The sequence below is a fragment of the Haemaphysalis longicornis genome, unplaced genomic scaffold (assembly GCF_048455015.1).
Source record: "Haemaphysalis longicornis isolate Haplotype H1 unplaced genomic scaffold, Haemaphysalis longicornis Haplotype H1 scaffold_12, whole genome shotgun sequence".
Classification (NCBI taxonomy): domain Eukaryota; kingdom Metazoa; phylum Arthropoda; class Arachnida; order Ixodida; family Ixodidae; genus Haemaphysalis; species Haemaphysalis longicornis.
In genome coordinates, this window is record NW_027526225.1 from 78,464,098 (window position 1) to 78,477,367 (window position 13,270).

The window sequence follows — 13,270 nt, forward strand, 5'->3', positions numbered from 1 at the left end:
AAGCTTATTTAAAAGTACGCATTGAATTCATGCGTAAAACGGGGCTATAAAAGCGGCGCGAGACAGAGACAAGGAAAATAAATAATTCATCGGCTTTTTCACTACGTGGGAGTGGTTGAGCCACTAAGCCTGTGTGGTGGTTGGCAGAGCTCTTTCGGTTGTGCGGTCAGGTCAAACCAAAGTATGTCAGGTCGTTATTGAACAACAGCTTGTCGCCCACGTTGCAGCTATAACCAAAATGATGATCAAGAAAGTCTTTGTAATCTGGCGCACGTGCCCTTGAAATATTCCAATTTGGAACCCTGTCACAGCAGATACTTTGTGGCCTTCTCTGACTCGCAAAATGCATCGCCATTTTTCGCTTGTAGCTTACATTCCGTGCCGCAGGCGCGCCCTGTGGGCGCCGCATAGGCGCGGCGTAAACAATTGACTCCCGTCAGTGTTATCGGGCTCCGTTCGCATCAAATTTTTTTTATATAACTATGCTCCACTCCGCGAAAACCCGATGTGAGTAAGTCAGCTGAAAAACCAATCACACCGACCTCCATAAAGTTAGCTTCACTCCAAAACACGTGGAAATTGCTTAGAGAATATCTTTCTAGAGGTAATATAATCTATGCTATATCAAAATACCAAGAGAATAAGCAGTTCAAGAATGGCGAAATACTCGGGAGCACCACAAGGTCGCGGGTTCAATTCAGGGCCGTGGCGGCCGCTTTTCTGATGGAGGCGAAAAGCAAAAACGCCCGTGTGTACGAGATTTCGGCGCACGATAAAGATCCCCAGGTGGTCAAAATTAATCCGGAGCCCTCCACTACGGCGCGCCTCATCGCCTGCGTTGCGTCGGCGCGTTAAACCCCACAATCAATCAATCAATCAACTCGGGAGCACGAAAAGACAAAACACTGTGTTCGTGCCATCTGTTTTGTTTTCTTGTTTTCGCGCCGTTTAATCTTTTAAAACGTAACTCGCCATATCTTCCGTTTCAGGAAAGTATGAAGAAACTAGGACCTTATCGGTGCAAGATTGGTGTTTGTTAGCTTGCCAAGCATACTGCAATTTCCTTCCATTTAGTTTCACTGTTTGGGTCAGTGTGACATGAATGCGTTGCTAGAAAAACATTCTTACCAGGGGCAACATAAGCCATCTGGTTTGAAAAAAAAAAAAAAAACGCCCATGCACTTCGTACAAATGTGTAACCGACGAAGCTCGAATTTGCGGCCGTTGTTTACCCTGGGTTACTCGTTATGTTTCATTACATGTATGTAGTCTTTCTCATCATAGGTTGCGTGTTTTTGGTATTTTCTTTCGTTCCCACTCCTGCTCGCGGCGTCGGTGATCGCAAGCTGCCTGCTCTTCGGCAGGACGTCCTACGCTCGGCCTAGCCATTTCGAAGTAACGTGCGGCCGGTTCCCGCCACGGTGGCTCAGTGGCTGAGGCGATGTGGATGCGGGTTCGATCCCGACTGGCGGTTCAACGCCGGCACGTGCTAGGGGAAAAGCAATCACAAAAAGAACGGAACTCCCGCTGGCGCAGTTTCAGGCAGGGGGGCGCGCGAGTGCTGCGAAGGCGGGAAATTTGAATTGCATTTGGTGGTAGCAGTGAGCGGATAACGGCGCTACACCCTATTATGGCGAATCCCTGCTCCGTGCTACCGACAGCTTTCACATTGAGTGAAACGGCTTTAATTTTTTTAAGCGCATTGCATAATGGTTGATCATTGTGGAAAGTGCGGACATAGTGCGGACATGCTTAGTCTCGATGCCCTCAAGATGCAAAAAAATAATCATGAATAGTGTCTGATGGCATGTATCAATGACCAGTTGCCGAAATGAATGATATAGGTTGTAAAGTGTTATAGGTAGGTGGCTGCGGATGATTTGTTATGACAGGCACATTCAATCACATTGTCCCGCCCGATATCTACATTTCAGGAATCGATAATGCCGCACCACCCTCTATGGTTACACTGGTCTGATAATTTGAACGAAACATCACGCATATTCCCTTCCACATCTCATGATTGCTATTTCTTTTGGTTCACTTCAACACTTCTTAAACGTGAGCGAAATTGCCCGTAGCAGGCAACGATGCCACAAAGCATTGCCGCACGTAACATTCCGGCTACAGTTCCAGGACCTCCGAATAACCTGCGGTCAACACAGGAAGCTACAGACAGCCTGAAAATTGAGTGGGATGCACCGACGGTAAAGAATGGAGGACTGACGATCTACAGGGTAATGAATTGATTTTTTTATTCGGCAAAATTCCGTGTAGTGCAGGAACTAAAGTGTGCTTCAATATCAGAAATTCATGACATATACCTTGGCAACGCCAATATTCAGGGTAACTAAAATTGCTTGCTTCAGCAGGCACACTACGAGAATTTTGAAATATTTTCGCAAAAAAGATTTCTATGATGTTTTACTCAATTATTTACCAAACCTACGTAGCCTTCAATGGGGACAAGAACCTGGTAGATTGGATAACTTACATTTTCTACATTCTATGCGAAGAATGCCCCTAGCTAAAATTGTGGAACAACCGATACCAAATACAACTGAGACAATGGCTGAATAGAAGACGCCTAAATGGTAAACTTGAAACGCAATGTTCCCACCCGAGAAAAATATGTCTTCTTTGCTCGCGGAGAAGAGTTTTTTCCATAAGTGCGGAAAGTTTTACTCAACACAGTTAAATACCATGAAGAGCCCTTCGGTCCCATGCAAATTAGTTATCGCTCGCCTAATGGTCCTAGCCCTTGAACAAATAACGAATACATTTTCGATCTATGTTCCCTGCAGGTGAATTCAACTTTAGAACATACCTTCAATGACTTGAAGCCCGATTTCTGGGCTTCAAAATCGGCGGTTGTGAACGCCTCCGAAGCTACTTTATTTCACCTCAGAGATTTGCCTCCAGGATCTACTTACCACGTGTGTGTACAGGCCAGCACGAGCGCAGGCTTTGGAAAAGCCGTGTGCGGCAACTTTAGCACAAAAGCGTCACGTGAGTGCTTTTTTTTTTCGTTTTTTATGCTTCTGTCAGCTAGCTGCGCGATTTGGGTAAGGAGCCTCGCGATAGTCGGATGGAATCAGGAAACATGCAAAGGGGGACACTTCATACGACCTGTGAACATTTGTTAGCGTTTCTTCGTAGTTAAACTTTCTTACTCACATTCGGGAGGTTTGAAAGTGTTTGATAAAATTTTCTTGGCTAATTCGTTGGGCAGAAATTTTTAGTGGAACGCGTGTTGAATATTGCTTTATTGCGGAGAAAAATATTTCGCCAACTTTGATTTGTAAACTTGGAATGTATGTAAAACTTAGCTTGACTAGGGAGGGTGCCCGATGTTTCCTCCTCTTCTCACGCCGTTTTATTTTCACAACAAAACGTATACCCAATCCTGGACTTGTGTTCATGCAAAGACAGTTTCTGGCCATCATGGAAGTTAGTTTTTTTTTTTGTTCAGGGGCAATCTATAGTAGTTATAGTGGCTGCTATATGGTCAAAAAGTCGTCAGGAAGGTTTGTCATGTGCGCTGTCACTATCAAACTTTCAAAGTGGGACAAGTAACTTTATAAACCAGTGGAGTATATATTAAAAAAATCTTTCTAGGAAAAAGAAGCGTAGTTTTCCAAAGTCTCAATGCCACGAATTAAGTCCTCTGAAATTTTGCTTGAGGCAGTTATCGCTCAATGCCCGCTACTATCTTTGCCTCTTCCGTTCCCTTCCGGAAGAAGTCCATTTTTCGAAAAATGGGGCTGGGGCGCCACATAGCACTTGCTGTGCAATAACGCCTCAATTTCAGTTCCAGACGCTCCTGGTAACTTGACTACAGAGAAAGAAACCACAGACAGCCTGAAAATTCACTGGGATGCACCGGTAGAAAAGAACGGAGCACTGATGACCTACCAGGTAACTGGATTGTTTTTTTTAACGTGGAACAAACAAGTGTGTCGTTTCTGGAAATGTATTTGACTCATGAGACCCCTTCGGGGTCACCACCAACCCGTCCCAAATTTCTTCAGTACAGTTTAAGCGGCCCCAAGTGAAGCGGGTAGCAATACTTTGTATCCCAACAGTATCTACTCGCGTAATGTTATTCATGTTGCTCCCATCGTAGACGACGTGGATGCCGCATGGCACCTTCTTTGCTGCTGCGGGCCTAACATGTACATAAGGCATGTTGCATCATCAGAGAAAGCAGTATGATACCACACGCTTTGAAGAAGGGGCACAACTTTGACTAATGGGACTCCCGCTCCGGTTTCGAGATTTCAGGAATTACAGGGCCTTTTTAGCCACGTCATCAGAAAAATCTTTGAAAGTTTCAGGACACTAAGTGGCTGCTACGTAAAGCGAAGCCTTATAACTTATGCGTATTTAACTTCGACGCTTGTCTTGTAGCAGCATAATGAGGGAGAGAGAAACCTTCTGCGTTTTATTTAACATGCGATGTATCGGCATCTTGAGACAAATCACGGTCTTGCAGATAGACTGTGGTCGCAACATCTTTTGGAAAGGTGTGCGCTAAAGTGGAATGCTATAGCGTGGTTAGAGATTGTGAGCAATGATGAGTACTGCTTATTTTTTTTTCCACACTACAGGTGAATTGGACTCTCGAGCACACATTCGATGACCTACCGCAGGAAATGCGCGCTATGAAGTCGACCACAGTGAATGCATCCGAAGCAACTTCGTTTCAATTGAGAGACTTGTCGCCAGGTTCGACTTATAGGGTTTGTGTACGGGCCAGCACCAGTGCTGGTTTTGGGGAAGCGGTTTGCGGCAACGTCTTCACTAAAACTTCAAGTGAGTGTTAAATTTCTTCTCAAGTCCGCCAGACAACGCATTGCGTGTAGGCAACTTCACTGAAATCCGGGGTTTAAAAAACACGTACGAAGGAGGGCAGCTGATGTGAACTGTGAACCTCCCTTTTCGTATGATTTTAATTAAAAACCGTTTTGCGCTGCATTGAACAGAGTTTGTGGACGCCGCTGGTAGGCATTGTTCGAAAATAAGCAAGACTTTAGGAAACGACCGTAAGGGCAGTCGGAAACAGTGATTGGTTTTTCTATGCACAACTTAATTTAGGCCGAAAGCTATTAATTGCAGGTCGTGCAGGACTTCTTGAGCGTATTAACGTTTGGTCATTTGTTCTTAATATACATACAAAACAGGACGTCAGGACAATGACGAACACCCCTCTTCTATTGAGGAGAAGGGGTCATGTATGCAAAAATGGACTGTGGTTGAACTATAACTTTGTTGTGGGCATCTCTAAGACGCGCAAACTAGTCTGAGGTGTAAAATCAGTCAGCATGGAGGCCTCATACATCTTTATTTGTTTAGAATGTTGATTTCATGTAACGCACCTCTGTCGTCCTGAATTCGCATTTGTAGCATTGTTGCAATACCAGTTTACTTTGAAGTTCGATTTTTTTCTCCCCGTGACAAAATTGGGTAAGCGTTAGGCGCGTACGATACGAACATTGTAACAAAAAAAATGCTCAGATTATTAGTGAGAGTGGACGTGATCGACGGAGAATTAAATTTTAGCGGCGTTTCATAAAGCTCAAAGCGTGTTCTCCGTCATTTTACTGTGTACAGAAATGAATGCGTGCTCTTTCACTGCATAAGAACAATAGGCCAGACAACACCAGGTTAACTTCGGCAAGCTCCTTATTTATTTAACCGGCAGGCATGTACTACATGGGGCCCTGCGAATGTAGTGAGCTTTTAACAGCGGCACTGTCTGATGCTTGAGTTCCACCCATTCCTTGCGCCGCTCAAAACTTGGCGCAAAAAAAGTGGAGAGGAGAAAATGCTAGGTCAAGAAGTGTGAGAGAAAGTGGCGAGGAGGCAAGGAGCCGACGAGCAGGTGTGGGGAGTGCGCGTCGCGGCGGGGAGATGTTCGGGCTGGTAGGCGCGCGTTGGGAATTGGCTGCTTCTACTGGTGACGTAAGCTCTGACGTGCAGGTGTTCTCCTAGTTAAGAAGGGTGGCCTGCGCTTGGTGGCATCATTGTCCGACCTACTGATAAGATGGGCAGACCTAAAAAAAGCAAAGTTAAAGCTAGTGCAAGCTAACCTGTTTCCCCAGTCTTCGCGCTTCAGTTGCGGATGTGGCCGGGTTTTTTTTTTTCAATTTGGTTGCTTTTTGCGAGCAGCTCTAGTCATACATAGACAGTGTCGGGTTATAGGTTTTGGTCAATTTATGCTCTGCCACATTCTGCAAAGCGTGTACATCACCGCAGTTTGTGTAACACACCCTGACAACTGGTCATTTTCCGTCACAATTATTGAAACGAGTGATGACGACGTTTAGGGTCAACAGCATTTGGAGCATCACCTAGTAGTGTACAGTCGGTAAAACGCTTGTCTATAACAGCGATTTCAACTTCAACCAGCCACATCCGAAAACTGCCGAAACATATTCGTTCCAAACATGTCGGAGGCAAAAGCGAAGGGCTAAGACTTCAGAATTCCGCAGTAGTTTTATTCAAATCCCGCACCGGCGGGGCAGGATAAGGCTGAGAGTACGAAAGCTGTGTTATAGACAAGCCTTTTACAGGCTGTACGCAAGAAATATGAATTAAGAAAAAGTAAACGATTCAAAATTAACAATGACTTTCGGGTGTAGCGTGCCTACCTTGCACAGCTTTCTGCTTGTTTAGTTGATTTCAGGTTTCCTTGAAAGGGACAGCCCACCAATATCTGTAAAATATATGTTACGTATCCCAAGTAAAAGGGCATACCTTAAAACACCTTCAACTGAAACGGTTTTCTTGGAAGGGTTCGGGGACGTTTTAAAGCCGAATTTTTCAATCTACCAGCCTTAAGAATGGTGCCAAGAAGAAAGCTGGTAACCATAAAAGTGACCTACGGAGCAACATACTTTTAAGTTTAAGTGAGATGGAAACAGGTATTTAAAAACTTGTCCCCAGCTAGAAAAATCTGGCAATGCAAACTTTCCTAGAGCCAAATGTTTAGAGCCAAATTAAAATTAATTTCTCCAAATGATTTATAAATTATTAGTGATGGCCCCACTATATGAAACGCTGCTGCTTTCATTTTGTTACTGGTGAACTGGTTTACTTAGTAGTAATGGATGGGATGGAATGGTGACCCGTGCATCAATGGAACGGCAATGCGTTGAGGGTCAGCCGGCGGGGATGCACTTCGTCGTGTGTTGTTAATGTCTGATGATGGATAGTACTGTGTAGTTGCTAAAATTGGCGGCGCCTTCTTCCTGTAACAACATAGGTTGTGAAGTATGATGGGTAGTTGCTGATGCTACTTGATGACATAATTCAGCAGTGTCCCACATCTTCGTGGCTACACTGGTGAAGGATTTGAACCGCACACCCCGCCTTATTCATTCTACATCTCTTGACCGATTTTCATGTTTCACACCAACACTTTTTAACCTGAGCGGATTTTCCAGCAGTACGTCAAGATGCCCAGGAGGCCTTGCCCTACAGTAACGTTTCGGCTTCAGTTCCAGGCGCTCCGAATAACCTGCGGTCAACAGACGAGACTGCTCATAGCCTGAAAATTCAATGGGATGCACCGACCCTAAAGAATGGAGCTCTGACGAGCTATTGGGTAAGGTGATTTACTTTTTTTAGCCGAAATCTTTAAATCGCCGTTTGCAGAAAACGTGGTGTGAGGTAGAGGAAATCCTGAGGTACAGTAAATTGTAGTGCGAGGTGGGGATCGCGCTCCTATACTCGGGTACAACTTATGAACGGCAACGATGATGATGATGATTGACGATGACTGCTATTGGTTTCCCCTTTGCAGCGGGGTGATGACGTGTCATCTCGCCAAAAGGACTAATATAACCATGTTTTACACTCTTGGTTTAATACTAGCTCTGCTTAGGGCAGGCACAAAAACTTAGTAGGCACAAAATACTTTTTTTTCCTGTTACAGGTGGTAATTGTCCTAGGCAATATTCCCCTCTCTGCTTTTCGTCCACCAGCATTCTAATCTTCTTTTCGTCCCCTCGACAGCCTTGAAGTTAACTTCCTCTCTGATACCCTTAAATCCTAGGGTTTCTGAAAGCCCAATATTCCCTTCATGTAGATTTGGATGGATACCCTCACATCCTAACACTATGTGCCGCATAGTTTCTGTTTCTTTTCCGCAGACCACGCATACCCTATCATTTTGTGAGTACTTCCCCACACGGCTATTAATTCGCAAGCAACCTGCTCTAGCCTCAAAAAGCAAAACAATGCCCTTGGAATTATTGTGGAAATTTTCTTTTCTGATGTCCAATTTCTCAGCCCTGTACATCTCTAACGAAGCTTTAGTTTCCATTTTTTTCTCTCCATTTATACGTTTCTATCTGCCTTGCCTCTTTTTTGGTTACCTTGGCTATTTTGGATTCTCCACTGCTCTTTCCGTATTTCATCGTTAGCCTTCTAGTCTTCCTTAACCACAGCGTGTCCACGCTTTCAAGTACATGTACCTAACAACTTTAGCTGCCCACTTACGTTGATCTATTGCTCTTAACCGCCTCTCAAAACATATTTTACTCTGCGCTTCTCGAACTTCAAACGACGCCCAGCCCTGCACTGCTTCGTTAGTTGTTTTTCCATGCGCGCCTAAAGCCAAACGGCCTACCTTTCTCTCGTTCACTTCAAGGCCTGATAGAACGTCTGATTTTAAGCCGAGTGCAGCATTCGCAAATGTGAGACCCTGAACCATTATTCTTTTCCACATTCCTCTCACTACTTCATATTTGTTATACTTCCACAGAGCTCTATGCTTCATTATAGCCGCGTTTCACTTTCCCTTACACTTAAGTTGCTCCTCGTGAGTTCTTAAGTAGTTATCCCCTTAGTTGCCGATGTTGCCGAGCGGAAGTTGCCGATGTGCCTCACCACCGCAGCCGGATGTTACTCCGCGCGGCGCAAGTAGTGCGTTACTGAGAATATTTTGAACATGGCACGAGCCGTTTTCGGTGACTTCTTTTTTACTTAATATGCTATAAACTTCAGCAGCGACAACAGACAAACTACGCGGGAAAAGGCAAACGATATCATAGCCCTATACTTTCAAAACGCGCCCGCCCGTTGACACCTGGGTTTGTCGCTTAGGCGGAGTGATACCGTACATGAGCTATTGCCGTTCTTAACTTGTTCCCGAGTATAGAAAGAGAAACGGCAGTGCCGGTTGAGGATTTCCGCTACCACCCGTTCAATTCCAGTCGCCTTGAAAGATGAAGGCACTGACGGGGGCGAACAGGAATCTGGTGACGATTGCTATACCCGGGAGAAAATTAAGATTGGCAACAAAAGTTGCCTCTGCACCTCATCGCCGCAGCCGGCTAATACTCCGCGCGGCGCAAAAAGTGCCTTGCTGCTAGTATTTTCAACGTGACACGAGCCGTTTCCGTGGGTTCCCGCACTTAATCTGCTTTTGAATTCCTGCAGCGACTGCAAAAAGACTAGGTGCAAAGAAAAAGACGATATTGCGCATTAAGCGCAATCTTGTTTCAAAACGCGCGCGCGTTGACATCCGAGTCCGTTGCTTCGGCGGAGTGATACAATACATTAGCTATTGCTGTTTTTAACTTGTGCCCGAGAACAGCGGGAAGAAGGAGCTTTAAAGGGGGCTGTCAAGGGGGCTGCAATGGTAGTGACGAGCAAGACCGCAAAGTTCAATAGAAAGTTCAATAGCACGTCGACAAAAGGTCCAATAATACTTCGCCTTCACATTCTTCGGAATTTGTAAGCACCCCGTAATTTTTTTCCGTTTGTATAAAGGATGCCGGCAAAGGCTCTGTAGTACTTAAGCTAACATGCGCTTAAAAAAAATCAAAACTGCGGGACTGGTGAATCAACTTCGGCAACGCAAAAGGCGAGGGAGTCAGAAAAATTACGTGCTTAGAGCAGAAAAAGAGCATTACCAAGTATTCTTCACATTCTTCGGAATTTGTAAGCACCCCGTAATTTTTTCCCGTTTGTATAAAGGATGCCGGCAAAGGCTCTGTAGTACTTAAGCTAACATGCGTTAAAAAAAAATCAAAACTGCGGGACTGGTGGATAAACTTCGGCAACGCAAAAGGCGAGGGAGTCAGAAAAAGTACGTGCTTAGAGCAGAAAAAGAGCATTGCCAAGTATTCTCCGCGAAATAAATAAATCAATTTTCCTCAATTGCACAATAAACAGGCGTATACTTGAGGAAAACAGGCTCTTGTAGTGATAATTACATGTTTTTTGCCTCCTTAGCGAATAAAGTCTCCAGATAATTTTAGACCAGCTGGCATCAGAGACTTTTAAATTCAAGACCTAAACTTCTGGGTCCATAACTAAAGACAATATCTGCCTTTTTATGTTCGCAGCGTCAGTTCAGCCACAAGCTGGAAAAATGTTTACACACTACAGTTGCATACCGTAAAAAAAATGGCGCAGCTTGCACTACAGGTGCAAGGCTGGAGAAAGAGCAGAACTGGCGGCCCCTCTCCCTTGGTCGGAGACCGGGCAGTTGCGCCTCACATGGATTTCGAAAGTTGCTGCTGAAACGTCTCCCTGACCGGCAGGCCCGGATCATTTTGTCCGCAGTCTTTCGTGTGTCTCCCAAAGCAGACCGCGTTAGCACGTGATAGAAGCCGCAACAAACGGCTTCGTGAACTATAGGCGTCTCTAGCGCAAACTCTGTGTCCATGTTCCCCCTTCAGAGGCGAACACATAAGAACTGGCGATAATTGCACGCGAGAGATCGCGCCACAAACTCTGGGAAGAGTGTTTTCGAAGGTCTAGCTGGCCGACTCCTGGCGCTCCTCACATGGCACATGCTCACTCGCGCTCGGTATTTTTTTTTGTAGTATTTTTGCGAGCTTGTTACGTGGCACAAGCCCACATGCAAGCGTAAACGACGCCGTGAGCTCCTATCGAGGCTCCCGCTCACCGGCGCCTGGTATTTTTCTTGGTATTTTTTTGCGGTAACGTTGGAGAGCGCAACTAAAAGCTTAAAAAGATCTGCTGTTAAAACGCTATAATAATGATTGTAGCCCTTAAAAAAATGACAAATAGGTTTTCGACGTTTGTTCGCTGCAGGTGAATTCAAGTATAGAACACACCTTCAATGCACCACAGCCTGGTGTGAGGGCTTCGAAATCGTCTGCACTGAATGCCTCCGCGGGGACTTCATTTGACCTGAGAGGTTTGGTCCCGGGATCCACTTACCGCGTGTGTGTACAAGCCAGCACGAGCGCCGGATTTGGAGATGCCGCGTGCGACAACTTCGGCACAAAAGCGTCTGGTGAGTGCTTACTTGCTCTTATGCTTCTGTGAGAATGCGCAAGCTTGACAAGGAACCTCCAAAATTCGGAATAAGAAGAACAGGCAGACAAATTAGGACAGTTCATGTGTCCTGGATGGCTTTCTCGACTTTTCTTGGTAGTTAAACTGGATCATTTGCGCATTCCGTAGTTTTTAAAGGCTATGGTACAAGTTCGCATCATAATGAATTTAGGGAAATATATAGTTGAATGCATGTTAAATCTTCTTTTTGCAGCGACCCGCCGCGGTGGCTCAGTGGCTAAGGCGTTGCGCTGCTGAGTACGACGTCGCGGGTTCGATTCCCGGCCGCGGCGGCCGCTTTTCTGATGGGGGCGAAAAGCGAAAATCCCCGTGTGTACGAGATTTCGGCGCACGTTAAAGATCCCCAGGTGGTCAAAATTAATCCGGAGCCCTCCACTACGGCGCGCCTCATCGCCTGCGTTGCGTCGGCGCGTTAAACCCTACAATCAATCAATCAATTCTATTACAGCGGGGCAAAATTTTCACCATTAATATTTTCAATTGTAGAGAAGGTGAAACTTCGGTTGACTTGTAAATGTGCCTTGTGGTTCCTGCTCTACTTGTGCCATTTACTGTCGCGTTAAATACATCAGCTTCCAGTGGGATGGTGCGCTATAATGGAATTGTATTCATGTAGGCCTAAACGTTAGCATCTTTTTGGCCAGGGCAATCAGTATGTTTTTTTTTTATGTCAGCTATTGGTTAAAGCCGTAAGTTCAAGTTCGGAGATGTGAAGATTCGGATTGCTCTGTCGGTGACCGAAGATAAAAAGATGGCTGGTGGTCTTGTGGTCGACGGCACGTAAAAGACGACGGTCTACTCCAAACAAAATTTACAAATGTACAAGTTATTCATACGAACTCTTTACAACTCAGCCTAGACCAGAAAACAGAGGTCAGGGAAGACACTTAGCTGAGAAGACATTTAGCGGGGCTCTCTATCTCCCCGCAAAACACCAAGCACCTCGTTTTTACCACAACAACCCCGCCTCCAAGGGCGCGTAAAGCAGAGAGTGAAGAGAGCTTATTAATTACCCGAAACTAGGCCGCTGATTGGCCGCGTTAACAATCAGTCTTAGATGTGTACACGAGTTATCATGTGAACCAGCTTCACCCTCCTGCGGAAACTCCAAGGGGGTCGTCAAAACACACGAGCCCAGAATCAAGAAGGAAACATGTCGAAGCCCACAACAAAGCTCGGATGGCTCGTTCTAAAGAATTGTCCATACATCATCATAATCATCATCCTGACTACGCCCACTGCACGCGAAAGGCCTCTCCATAGATCTGCAATTATCTCGGTCCTGTGCTAACTGCGACCACTTTATCTCTTAATGCCCACCTAACTTTCCGCCGCCCCTGCCACGCTTGCCTTATCTGGGGATCCATTCTGTTACGGTTAATGACCAACGCTTACCTTGCCTTCGCATTACATGCCCTTCCTAATTTTTCCTAATATGTTCTTAAGACGTGTTTGTTCCCTGACCCACTCCGCTCTCTTCTTGTCTCTTAACGTTACACCCATCATCTTTCGTTCCATTGCCCCGGAGTCGTCCTCAATTTAAGTTCAACCCTTTTAGTGAGCCTCGAAGTTTCTTTTCCGTAAGTGAGTACCGGTAAGATGCAGCTATCATACACTTTCTTCTTCAGGCACAATGGTAGGCTGCCATTAATTATTTGCGAATGCCTGCCGAATGCACTCTACTTCATTTCTTTTTTTTTTAATTATCTCTGCATAATGGTTGTGATCCGGGGTCACTACTTGGCCTAAGTAGATATATTCGCTTACCACTTCCACTGTCTCACCACCTATCTCAAACCTCTGGACTCTCTCGAGGCTATTGAGTATTACTTTAGTTTTCTGCACATTCATTTCCGGCCACGATTCTACTTTGCTCGTCCAGTGCGGCAATCATGCTTCGCAATTCGTCCCCAGAGTTACTTAGCAAAGT

The 13,270-nt window shown here is 45.4% G+C and overlaps 1 protein-coding gene across 5 annotated transcripts in view; it reads left to right on the forward strand.

Moving 5' to 3' along the window:
* Positions 1-13,270, forward strand: part of LOC144162834 (phosphatidylinositol phosphatase PTPRQ-like) — a 179,592-nt gene that overhangs the window by 72,459 nt on the left and 93,863 nt on the right. For all 5 annotated transcript variants that reach the window (XM_077693513.1, XM_077693517.1, XM_077693516.1 and 2 more), the window contains 6 exons: positions 2,131-2,237; positions 2,805-3,009; positions 3,812-3,918; positions 4,611-4,815; positions 7,503-7,609; positions 11,074-11,278. In XM_077693513.1, the coding sequence (XP_077549639.1) occupies positions 2,131-2,237; positions 2,805-3,009; positions 3,812-3,918; positions 4,611-4,815; positions 7,503-7,609; positions 11,074-11,278 (936 nt within the window). The remainder of the gene's footprint in view (positions 1-2,130; positions 2,238-2,804; positions 3,010-3,811; positions 3,919-4,610; positions 4,816-7,502; positions 7,610-11,073; positions 11,279-13,270) is intronic.